The sequence below is a fragment of the Chiloscyllium plagiosum genome, unplaced genomic scaffold (assembly GCF_037043375.1).
Source record: "Chiloscyllium plagiosum isolate Xiang-an unplaced genomic scaffold, Cpla_swu_hap1 HiC_scaffold_43, whole genome shotgun sequence".
NCBI classification, from domain to species: Eukaryota; Metazoa; Chordata; class Chondrichthyes; order Orectolobiformes; family Hemiscylliidae; genus Chiloscyllium; species Chiloscyllium plagiosum.
In genome coordinates, this window is record NW_028270181.1 from 14962187 (window position 1) to 14975415 (window position 13229).

Sequence of the window (13229 nt, forward strand, 5' to 3'; positions counted from 1 at the left end):
AAAATACTCAAAAAGTTCAACATCATCCAGGATAGATAAAGGCAGAAACTACTGGAGAAACTCAGCAAGTCTGGAAGCAATTTTAGAGTGAAAAGTAGAGTTAATGTTTTGTGTTAGTATGGCTCTTCAGAACTGAACAGCTGGAGCATGATGGTTTTAATTTTGCTGACTGAGGGGAAGAGGAGCAAGTGGAAAAGATTGTGAGTGTGCCCAGAGCAAAAGAGAAAGAGTGGTTTAATTTTTTTCAATCCAATCTGCTGTATTCTGTGCTCACCATGTCGACTTCTTTACACTGGCGAGATCAATTGCAGGCTGGGTAACTGACTTGACAACACCTTCATTTTGTCCGTTGGAATGGCCTTGACCTTCCACTTGTTTGCCATTTTCGATAAACCATTTTATGCCCATGTGAACCTTTTGGCAGAGCAAACCCATTTTCTCCATTTCACACTCTAATTTACATCATTTTATATTTCTGTTTCCTTTACCAACCGTTAGAACTCACTTTGCCCTTTGCTGTGGGCACGCTCACAATTTGTTCCACTTGCTGCTCCTCCCATCTGTCATCAGCATAAAAACACCACTTCCCATCTCCTTTCAGTCCGAAGAAGAGTCATACGAGAAACGATAACTCTGTGTCTGTCTCCAGGCGTGCTGAGTTTCTGTCAGACTTTATATTGTTATTTCAGATTTACAGCAGCTCCAGTATTTTGCTTTTGTCATCTAGGACATAATAGGCCATTTGATTAGCATTCCATTCAGCACCTTAAATGCCATCTGAGTCCACCATCAATGCACAATGACAGAAGTGTGTTCCATATTCAAGATGGACCTCAAATAGCAATTTTCCAAACTTCCTTCAACAGCCTTTTTTAAACCTGGAGGAGAAGGGCAACAGACATACAGGAACACCACTACGTGCGAATTCCCTTGCTCACTCCACACACACTCCCAACTTGAACTGTCACCATTCCTTCACTATTTTGGATCTGCTAAAGGGAGTGGGGCCAGTGAAGAAAGCATTGAAATAGATGATTATGGAAAGGGTAGTGACAAGAATTTGAACAGAAGATTGGCTAAGTAAGACAGCGTACAGAGATGGTGAACAGCACATGAAGTCAGATACTTAGTTTAGGGTTGAATAATCAAAGCTGAGTGCAATTTGAATGTCAAAAATGTTCTCGGGTTTTGAAGATAAAAGGGAAGTTGGAGATAGGAAGAGATTGGTGGTTCCTTTTGAAGCAGTAAATGATGGGAGTTATAACATTTGGGAACAAACATTAAACGTCAACCAATTTGACGGCCATTGATGACAGTTAGGTAGTCAAGAAGTTCAAGGGAAGTGGATCTTATGGACAAAATATGGTCAGCCCTGTAACTCAAAAACTACAGAATTGGTTGTAAAAATTAAATAAAATTATCTTTGGAACTCGGTGGAGAAAAAGAATGATGATTGGTTTTGGCCATGATGTAAAACAAAGGTTAAATATAAAATATGTTCAATTCTAAATTAACGTTTTGAATTTGTACTTCTGTTGGAGAATTTTACTTGCTGGTATTAAAAGAAAACTTAGAAAGCATTGAATGCAACTTAATTGTTTTACTTCCTAGCCCACAACATCACACACATCATAGCTTGGATCTGACTGGCCCAGACCACAAACACTCAAGTGACTTGTTGGAGTCCTCTAGAAGCACAACATCACATGGAACACAGTCTCTACCAGCCAGTGCGCGTATTGGTAATTCTTCACCTGCTCATTTTTGTTTAGTCAGTACTACCTGATATCTTTGCAGTGACCACTGAGCCACCCCTTTTGGTTTTTCAGCAGGTTCATCAAGCAGCTTGGCTTTTGCTCCGAGTAAAAGTGGTCGGATTCGAATCCCTTCAAATACCCGTTACCCACGATTGACTACAGGCTCTGACAGAGGTAATCTTCCACAACACACAATTTTACTGTTGCTAGCATTCTGTTCACTTTGCTCCCATAATTCCTTTTGCCCTCTGGAGTAGAGGAAGGAGGAGGAGAGTCATGCATCACGCGAAAGTGTAGTGCCTGATCAGCTGATGAATTTAACTTTGGTTGTCTGAAATTTTCTTTAATCGTAGCTAAGTAATATTTGGAGTTGTTTCTTAATACTTATGGGGTTTGTAATGGGAAATTATAGACATAGTGATCTACAGTTATGCATTTTGAGTTCGATGTCAAGGCAGTTTGCTATCTGAATTATGATCAAGTTTTAAATCAGCTATTGCTAAAAGTGTTTAAGAGCTAACTGAAGTGGTGTTGCTTCAGTTATGATACTGTAGATAGTTGGAAATCAGCTCATGTCTCGACGACAGTATGGGGTGGATTCTGGCTTAGAATTTCACAACTCAATTGTAGTCAATTAATTTTAATAGCTTAATTTGCATATATTCCAGAAATAAATTATTGGTTTTGATTGAGTTTGCCAGTGTCAAGTATTCTTAATCATCTTAGTGTATTGTTATCAACTGTAGCAAGTTGAATTCAGTGATCTTGAAGATATTTTTCCATGCATTTCCTTGTTCAGTCTTTTTTATTCAATTGTCTGAATCCCGCATGAGTTTACCATGATCACAAAGCCATTACACCACTAAATGACCTTCAGCTTTATCAGTTTAATCTATTAAAAATAATTAAATTTGTCCTTTTAGGAAATAATGATGCAGATACTTGCTTGTGTTCAAGTCTTTTGTGTGGATAGTTTAACTCTTAATGTTTCTGCGTCAGAAGCATGTTATGGAAGTGAGAGCGGATGGAAGGAGTGGAATGATTTTTCCAACTTTGCAATCATTTTATTTTCTCATTTGTGCAATATGAGACTTCCACGTTTATGTATATCTAGTTGTGTGGCTATACAAATTTTGTCTTCTGAGCCATTACTCCACCTGAAATCTTGTCTCACTAAAGTATTGAGTTAACCATTTCTGAGGTGCTCATCATACTGTAATAAAGCTTGTGCAAGGAAAAGCATCTACCTATAGATCTTTGGATTGCTACCAACTTCATAAATCTGATATACAATGAAGAGTCTGTTGTGCTATGCTAGATGTTGATTCATTTGCTGATTATTGGTTTTGCTAGATGCTAGCTTGCACTATGACACTTCTAAAAGAACATGCACAGTCGAAGTTGTCAATATGCTTGTTAATTACAGTGCTTAGTAACTTAAGATGGTTCTGCAGATGTTTTTTCTTTGCAGAAAATCAAGAATTAAGACTTTAGTTTCCCTTTTATTTCACAAAAGAGACTGTTAAGTCATGCAGGGAAGCTGACGCAAAAGAAGGTCTAATGCTTTTAGAATATTGGTAAGATTGGAACTGTTGAAGGCGGTGAGTGAATATTCTGCCACAGATGCTTGATTTAGCATTTGCAATGTTCTTGATACTAAATTGAATATCCTTTTAGGGAATTATTGAAGAGAATGTAGAAGAAATTGTTGTTCTAAAAAGAGGATTTCTGAATAACCTTCATGTTGATATATTTACAATCAGGTTCTGAGCGTAGCAGCCCCAGTTTGATTACACCCCCACAGTCACCAATGAACCTGGAGACGACATCGTTTGGTAGCAGCCAATCACAGAGTTCAATTTCTTCTCTGACTAAGATCTCCATTAGTCCTGTGTCAACAGGAGAATACAGGAAAGACAGGTATGGATGTTGTAAACTTATTGCATGTTATGATTTGAACTATATGATTTCCTGCTTACAATCAGTATTCACTGAAATACTCAGCATTGACAGCAAAGGGTTGTGTGTGACATGAATGGAATTTTATAAAACATTATGGCCTTTCTTTTCAATGACAATCATTAAACTGGATGGGTTATTTAGGAAATCAGGCCATTCAATGTGAAGGTAGTTCAGATAAAACAAAGACGCTTTTAACAAATTCACCTCATGGAGAATAATTGAGTTCACAACTAAATCTAACATTAGCATTTGCAAGTTAAAAACTAAGCTAATTTGAATTAAACCAATTGTATCTTTAATTTTTTCTTATCATTGTCCAGTCCACCACCATGGCTCTAGAAGGATCAAACATCATAACTATATTTAAAAAACAAATCAGTCATTCAATGGAGTCAAGAGTAGTTTACCGATGACAAAATGAGACTTCAGCAGAAAACACGTCTTTGCAAAGCACAAGATAACGTATGGCAGGCTTAAAATGCCTTTCCTATACTTGACTTAATAGTGATTCCAGCTAAGCTTTGGGAACTTTCTCGCTTTCAGCATTTATATTTGAATCAAACGCTTAAACAAGAATTCTGGGTTTCAAAAGCCATGGCTTTTATCACAATCTTAAGAAAAGGCTGTAAAAACATTTTCATTTATACTTCCAAATATTTTGAACAATATTGTGAGGGAATTTATATTTGTGGAATTGTGTTTTAAATACATGGTTGGGACTTCTTATTCCAACTTTATTTTCAGGTTCTCCATACAAGGAATATGAATGGATTGCACTTTTAGTCAACCATCATCTTAGTGTTGTCCAGAGTCAGCAGAATTGATTTGTTGATGTTTTAGTTAGATTTCTTAATACTGATACAAATTTCATTGCAACAAAGCCATGCAGTTGCCCTTTGAAAAATATTGTTTGGTTTCTTTGTTATACTCTTCCTTTAGTAACAGGGCATAATATGTCTCATATCTCCTACTAGGCCAGCACCCTACATAGCAAATTGACACTTTTTTTTTAGGAATTGCAAAAAAGTGAGTCAAATATTATGCTATGGTTAGGCTTGTTGCTTAATGTGAAAATACTTTAATTTGGACTGTCTGAATAGCAATCATCCTATTAGCATTTCTAGATTGCAAGAATGTTGTATTTGATCCTTCAGTGTTAAGGAAACATTTTGAGGTATCACTACAGTGAACACTGTAATGGTTATATTATGTATAGTATTTTAGAACGTTCTGATTGGCTTTCCAATGCTAATGTTTTAAATCCAATTAATAACAGGAATTCTAATAAAGGATGTGAAATTTGGTATTTTACGATGTTTAAGTACTTTCATTTTGTTAATGTTGCACCCATTCCAGAAATAGAGTTATAGATAATGTGTTTTTTAAACTGCAACTTTGACATTTATGTTTATTTGGAAAAAGTAAAATTGTGGGCCCAAAGCTACAGTTACACTCTTATAAGTTGATCAAGTTATTGAATGTATTTGTAGATCAGAGAGAACTTGATATTTATCACAGCTTTTTATATTTTTCTTCTTTCTCTCTCAACCTCCTGAAGCATAACATTTTTAGGCTTTTTGAAAACATCTCTCCAACTGTTTTTCTTTCATTCTGACCCTTTTTAGATACCTATTTCGTAATAGGTCCTTTCTGAGAATTCCTCTCACTCCTAGGCCTCGCTTCTCATCACTACGGAGCCTGAGGTTGGCCTGTTACAAATTAACTTGCTTTTTGCTTTCCTGTTTGCGATTCTCAAGATTTGCTTATTCATCTGTCATTTCGCATTTCTCAGTTACTGCTAATGTGGAAGCTCTTGCATGGCAACTTTATCCCATGCAAGGTTAGTGTTTGCTTGAGACACTTTTGTCTGCCTGACAGCAGCTAATTCTGAAAAATGAACAAAAGTTACTTTAACTTATGTAGCCAGCAGAAGGATATTCTGAACAAAAGCCTAAGAAGGTAGGTAATCTTGAGATCTGATCTCCTAATATAGTGGGTAATAGTGGTGGTGTAGAACAATTTAGAGAGAGTCAAATGCATGAGCATCTAACAGAATATTCTTTCATGGGTCATTTCCAACGCTATGGTTACTCAAACATATAACATTAGCTATAATTGTAGCAATTAAACAACTTATTTTTCTTTGAAAATAATTAGCAGGTTCAATCATGCCAATGGGATGAAGAAACCAAGTTATTATTTCAGATCAGTGACCTTTCATCAGTGCAAACCATTTTAGGCTATTGACGTCAAGATATTCGAGTAACTTTTAATATAGTAGAGGAATATTTTAAAAATACTTGATTGGTTTATTTAGATTTGCATATCAAAAGTCCTTCAAGGATGGAGGATTTCCTGGCCTACATGTGACTCCAGACCCATAGCGATGTGGTTGATTTTCAACTGCCCTCTGAAACAGCCTAACAAGCCACAGTTGTATCAATCACTATGAAGTCTCAACAAAGAAATTAAACCAAATGGGCCATCTGACCTAGGCGTCAGAAAAGACGATGGCTGAAACAGCCCTGACAACCCTGCAAAGTCCTTACTATTATCTGGGGCTTGTTCCAAAATTAACAGAACTGTCTCACAGACTATTCAAGCACAGCCTGACGTATTCAAGCTTACAGAATCATGCCTGACAAAATAATATTCCAGATGCCACAATCACCGTTCCAAGACATGTCCTGTCCTACTGGCAGGACTCACCCAGCAGCGGTGGCGGCACAGTGGTATATATTTGCGAGGGAGTTGTCCTTGGAGACTTCAACATTAGCTCCAGAACCCATGAAATCTCATGGCTTCAGATTAAACATGGGGTAGGAAACCTCCTGCTTGATTATTATGAACCATCTTCCCTTTGCTGATGTTTGAGTACGCCTCCACGTTGAACAACACTTGGAGGAAGGGTGGCAAAGGCACAAAATGTACTCCGGATGGGGATTGTCCATCATCAAGAGTGGCTCAGCAGCACCACTATTGATCGAGCTGGCTGGGTCCAAACTGACATAGCTGCTAGATTGGGTCTGCAGAAGGTGATAATGGAACCAACAAGAGGGGAAAACACTCTACCTCCTCCTTACCAATCTGCCAACTGCAGGTGCATCTGTCCATGACAGACAGTATCAGTAAGAGTGACCATTGCACAGTCCTTGTGGAGGGAAAGTCTTGCCTTCGCACAGCCTGTAGTGTGTTGTTTAGCATTATTGTTAAATGGGACAGATTTCGAACAGATATAGCAAGTCAAAACTGGGCAGTGGACCATTAACAACAGCAGAACCATACTCCAACACAATCTGCAACCTTATGGCCTGGCATATTTCCCACTCGAGCACTACCATCAAGCCAGGTGATCAGCCTTGATTCAGTGGAGTGCAGGCAGGCATACCCAAAAATGAGGTGTCAATCTGGTGTAGTAACTGATCAGGACTTCTTGCATACCAAACAGCATAAGCTGCAAGTGGTAGACATGAACTAATCAGATCATATATAAGCGCTGCAGCCCTACGACATCCAGTCGTGAATCATGGTGGACAGTTTAAACAACTCAATAGAGGAGGAGGCTCCACAAATATCCTCATCCTCAATGATGGAAGAGTCCAGCATGTTAGTGCAAAAGATAAAGCTGAAGCATTCACTGCAATCTTCAGCCAGGTACAAAGTGGATAATCCATCTCAGCCTCCTGCAGCGGTCCCCCACTTTGCAAGTGTGTCTTCAGCCAATTTGATTCACTCCACGTATTATCAATAAATGGTTGAAGGCACTGAATATTGCAAAGGCTATGGGTCCCGACAACATTTCGACAGTAGTACTGGAGACTTACCATTCCTGTAGCCAAGCTGATCCGGTACAGTTACATCACTGGCATCTATCCAACAATGTGGAAAATTGGCCAGGTATGTCCTGTACACAAAATGCAGGACAAATCCAACCTGCCCAATTCTTGTCCCCTCAGTCAATTCCCAATCGTCAGTAAAGTGATGGAAGATATCATCAACAGGTACTATCAAGCAGCAATTACTCAGCAATAACCTGCTCAGTTTGGGTTCCACAGGGCTGCTCAGTTCTTGACCTTGTTACAGCCTTAGTTCAAACATGGACAAAAGAGCTGAATTCCCAGAGGTTAGGTGAGAGTTACAGCCCTTGACATTAAGGTGCCCATAGCAAAACTGGAATCACTGGATGTCGGGGCAAACTGTCCACTGGTTGGAATCATACCTGGCACATAGAAAGATGGTTGTGGTTGTTGGTAAATCGTCTCAGCTCCAGGACATCTCTGCAGGAGTTCCTTAGGGTAGTGTCCTAGACCCAACCATTTTCTGATGCTTCGTCAATTGCATTCCGTCAGTCATAAGGTCGGAAGAATGGATGTTCACCAATGATTGCACAATGTCAGCACCATGCTCAGGTACTGAAGCAGTCCATGTTCAAATGAAACAAGATCTGGACAATATCCAGACTTGGGCTGACCAGGGGCAAGTAACAGTCATGCCACACAAATGCCAGGCAATGACCATCTCTAATAAGAGACAACCTTATCACTGCCCTTTGATATTCAGTGGTGTTGCCATCACTGAATCCCCCACTATTAATATCCTTGAGGTTACTATTGACCAGGAACAACTGGACTTGCCAAAGAGACGCAGTGGCTACCCAAGCAGGTCAGAGGCTAGGAATACTGAGAGTAAGTAAGTTTCCTAACTCCCCAAAGCCTGTCCACCATCTGCAAGGCACAAGGAGTAATGGAATACTCCTCACTTGCTTGGATGGGTGCAGCTTCAATAACAGTCCAGAAGCTTGACGCCATCAAAGACAAAGCAGCCTGCTTGATTGGCACCACATCCACATCCTCCACCACTGATGTTTAGTAGCAGCAGTATGTACTATCTACAAGATGCATTGCAGAAATTCACCAAAGATCCTTAGACAGCACCTTACAAATACTCAATCACTTTCATCGAAAAGGACGAGGACAGCAGATACATGGGAACACCACCACCTGCAAGTTTCCCTCCAAGCCACTCATAATCCTCATTTGGAAATATATCGCTGTTCCTTCATTGTCGCTGAGTCAAAATCCTGCAATTACCTCCCTAAGGCATTGTGGAGCAACCTTCAGTATGTGGGCTGCAGCACTTCAAGAAGGCAGCTCATCACCACCAGTTCAAGGGCAACTAGAGATGGGCAATAAGTGCTGGCCCAGCTAGCGGTACCCATGTCCCACGATTGAATTGAAAAAAAAAGAATATGTGCAAATTTCAGCTTCAGTAAGCTGGTCACACAGTTTATGGGAGCCCTCAAGCATGTTAAAACAGTTCAGGATTTTACTACTAGGGGTAGGATGACAATGTATGCATTAACTAGCAGCTGACCTCATTCTGTTACATATTTTGATTCATTTTGGTGTGTGGTGTAGATATAGCCTAATACAGCAACTTTGATTCACGCACAAGGTACTTCAAACAAAATTGGTTCTTCAGGAAGCTGGTAGACAAATTTTCCAGTACATGTTTGCCTGTTGGCTGCTGTCAGGATAGATGTTGATTCTCCAGTAACTCTGGTTGCTCTTGTTGCTTCCTTCAAACATGAATCTCACTGTGCTGTGCACTTTATCTTGTGAAACTATAAGAAAGGTAACCAAGTACAAAATACTTTGAGAGGCTTAGTGAAGCTGCCTTTTTGAAGTTTCCTTTTGTACATACATATTAAAATTAAGGATGATTGTATTGGAAAAGGTGTGGGAGAAGAAATTTGCTTGAGTTGCACCATTAAGCAGAGTTGATTGGATTCACTGGAGCAGGCACAGTCATAATGTTCATGGCATTCTCTCGTGAAATCAATGAAGAATGCAGCACACTTGCCTGCATGAAGCCTGAGGATTTGACGTTGCTGCATAATGCCACATTGCACAAGCAAATCCCCCCCCCGCATACCATTGTCTTGGGTCAAATATTCTCACTAGCAAAAAGGCCTTCTCCTGTGTTACCATTTCTGTGCTGTTTGTAATGTGCTCACGCCTGTCCAGTGCAAATTAAAATCCTAGTTTGAGTAGCAATCCAATTTGTAATCTTGTCTGTCTCAGTTTAAAAATAAAATTGAAGTGCGGGTGGTCTGTTACCTTATTTGACTTTGTATAAAACCTTAGATTTCAGTGAGTATTATGCTGAATGGAATTCAAATAATTTTATGTTAAAGGCCCTATCTACAAGAACCCCGTCATGTGACAGTACAGAAAGGAACTGAACCACTTGGAATTTCAATCGTGAGTGGAGAAAATGGAGGGATATTTGTTTCCAAGGTAATTGGTGGAAGTATCGCTCATCAAGCAGGACTTGAATATGGTGACCAGTTGCTTGAGGTAAATGTGATTAACTTGCTAAAACTTGCTAATAATGAGAAAAATCATGCATCTGAAGTTTCTGTTGCTTTGCACAACTATACGTGTTTAGGGAGGGAAAGGGTTTCCTATATTCGCAGAATACTTCAACATTTGCCTATAATTCAGTTCAGTCAGTATAGATTGTATTGTGAGAGCATTGGTAATCTTCTGTAATTGCATTTAAAGTTTGACTGCTGGGTCCTCCTGGTGTGAGTTATCTCAAATGTTGGAATTTTGAAAGAGGATGCTCTTCATTTTTTAGTTCCATGAGAATAGGGCATCTTGGAAGAAGGCCCAAAATATGTGGGTTCTTTCTAATTCCAATTAAAAACTGCATAACAGCTGTTTGAATCAGAATATTTCCACAACGGCTTTATCGTTGTTTTTACCGGGTTGTCCCTCACTATAACGTGTGATTCGTAGGAGCATGACCTGACATTTTGCTTTTCTCACCGCAGTCCCATTCCCTGAACACCCGCATTCCTTCAAAACTTTAAAATAAACCTGCTTTTTACTGATGATTTGCCAAAGAATATGGCCTCCTTATAGACAGGCCTAAAATTTTGAGATCATGTTAATTTAGAGTGTAATATTTTTCCTTTTTCCAAAGTCTTTACATTTCTCCAAGTTATCAAAGCTATCATAAGAGAATGGGGTAAAAATGGGTTTCCCAAAGCTCCACGCCATCTCCTGCCAAGAAGATCAGTTGGCATTATCAGTGTTTTTGAGTCATCTTGGTATATTACACTTTGATTTTTCTTCTTCCAATCTCCAGCACAGCAGAAACCAACAGCTTAGTGGCCAGGGTTTTGAGATGATTGCCATTGTAGGGTAGGTTGATACTCCAAATGCAATGCATCATTGCATTCCTATTAATCTAGTTCCAGTTGGTTTAGTGGTAACTGTCTTACCACTGAGAATTTCAGTGAGCAGTTGTGTTTTAAAAGCTGTTTTTAAGTTTCATCGTGCCTGCCTATTAAGATGAATTGAATAATCCCAGATACTATGCAGAGTGGCTTTCCACATATCACATGGCCATTATTCATCCATCAAACAATACCACCAAAATAGATTTCACGGTCATTTATCTCATTAATGCTTCATGTTATTGTGTGCAAATGGACTACTGTGAACTCGTCCTTCGTTGAAATAGTAGTTCATTGCTCTGAAGTGCTTTGTGATGTATTGCAGACTTGAAAGATGCAGCAAAAGCACAAATTCTTTTCCTTGCACTGTCTTTGTCTCTCCCTTCATATCATGTCTTTTGTTCTTGGTTTTAAGAAGGCATTTTATGTTACATACATAGCAGTGTTGGTGATGTTTTACTATCTTTTGACAGTATAATGGCATAAATCTGAGGAACGCCACTGAGCAACAGGCCCGGTTAATTATTGGACAGACAGAACCATGTGAGACTATCACCATCTTGGCCCAATATAACCCACATATGTATCAACTGGGTAACCATTCACGTTCCAGGTGAGACTTCAATTGTGCAAATTAGAACTTAGACTTGTACGCTGATTTCTCTGAGCAATGTATTAAGTTTCTCCCAATGACCTAAAGATATAGGAGCAGAAGCCAGCCCGTTCACTCTGCTCTGTCATTCATTGAGGTCATAGCTAATTCGGTAATCTCAACTCGACTTTCCAACCTTTTCCCCATGACCCTTGATTCCCTTACTGTTCAAATATCTGTCTCATCTCCACCTTAATTATGCTTAATGACTCTATGCTTACACTAGGTATGAACATGGTTGAGTGTTCTTTTTTTTGAATGTGTATTTCCATCTCTCACCTTAAACCTATGCCCTCTGGTTTTAGACTCCCCCATCTCTGGGAAAAAGCTTGTCTATTTACCCTCTCTGTGCCCTTCATGATTTTATAAACCTCTTTAAGGTCATCCCTCAGCCTCCAACACTCCAGGGAGAATAGCCCCAGCGTCTCCCTGTAACTCAAATCCTAAACCCTGGCAACTTCCTTGTCATTCTTTTCTGAACCCTTTCAACTTTCACGACATCCTCCCCATAGAATGGAGACGAGAATTGCACGCAGTAATCAAATAGTGGCCTAACCAATGTTCTGTATAGCTGCAATATGGCCCCCCAACTCCTATACTCAATGTACTGACCAATAAAGGCAAACATACCAAATGCCTTCTTCATTATCCTATCTACCTGCGACTCGACTTTTGAGGAACTATGAACCTGCAATCAATATCTTTGTTCAGCAACACTCTCCAGGACCTTACCATTAAGTGTATAAGTCGTGTCCTGATTTGCATTCCCAAAATGCATCACCTCACCTTTATCCAAATTAAACTCCATCTGCCACTCCTCAGCTCTTGGCCCAACTAATCAAGGTCCTGTTGTACTCTGAGGTAACCTTCACTGTCCACTACACCTCCAATTTTAGCATCATCTGCAAACCTATGAACTATACCTCCTATATTCACATCCAAATCATTTATATAAATGACAAAAAGCAGTGAACCGAGTACCAATCCTTGTGGCACACTGCTGGTCACCAGTCTGAAAAGCAACCCTCCATTCCCACCTCGGTTTATTTTTACCTTCGAGCCAGTTCTGGATCTAAATAGTTAGTTCTCCGTCCATTCCATGTGATCTAACCTTGCTAACTAGTCTCCCATGAGGAATCTTGTCAAATGCCTCACTGAGGTCCACATAGATCACGTCCACAGCTCTGCCCTCATCAATCCTCTTGGTTAAATCTTCAAAAAACTCAATCACGTTCATGAAATACAATTTCCCATCCACAAAGTCATGTTGACTATCCCTAATTAGTCTTAGCTTTTCCAAATACATGTAAATCCTGTCCCTCAGGATTCCCTCAAACAACTTGCCCACCACTGATGTCAGGCTCACCAAGTCAGCCAACCTCCAGTCTTCCGGCACCTTACCTGTCGATTATACAAATATCTCAGCAAGGGGCCCAGCAATCAATTTCCTAGCTTCCCACTGAGATCTCGGGTGCACGTGATCAATTCCCAGGGATTTGTCCATCTTTGTGTTTTAAGGCACCCAGCATGCTCACCTCTGTAATATGGGCATTTTTCAAGATGTCGCAAGTTATTTCCCCACATTCTCTCTCTTCAATATCCTTCTCCACAG

At 39.7% G+C, this 13229-nt stretch overlaps 1 protein-coding gene across 11 annotated transcripts in view; it reads left to right on the plus strand.

Moving 5' to 3' along the window:
• The window catches only part of dlg5a (discs, large homolog 5a (Drosophila)), a 228429-nt gene that overhangs the window by 180517 nt on the left and 34683 nt on the right, over positions 1-13229 (plus strand). For 8 of the 11 annotated variants that reach the window (XM_043678983.2, XM_043678982.2, XM_043678984.2 and 5 more), the window contains 6 exons: positions 1612-1742; positions 1830-1931; positions 3521-3677; positions 5345-5422; positions 9916-10078; positions 11439-11578. In XM_043678983.2, coding sequence (XP_043534918.2) covers positions 1612-1742; positions 1830-1931; positions 3521-3677; positions 5345-5422; positions 9916-10078; positions 11439-11578 — 771 coding nt within the window. The remainder of the gene's footprint in view (positions 1-1611; positions 1743-1829; positions 1932-3520; positions 3678-5344; positions 5423-9915; positions 10079-11438; positions 11579-13229) is intronic. The other 3 variants (XM_043678990.2, XM_043679001.2, XM_043678986.2) reach the window with 2 other exon arrangements.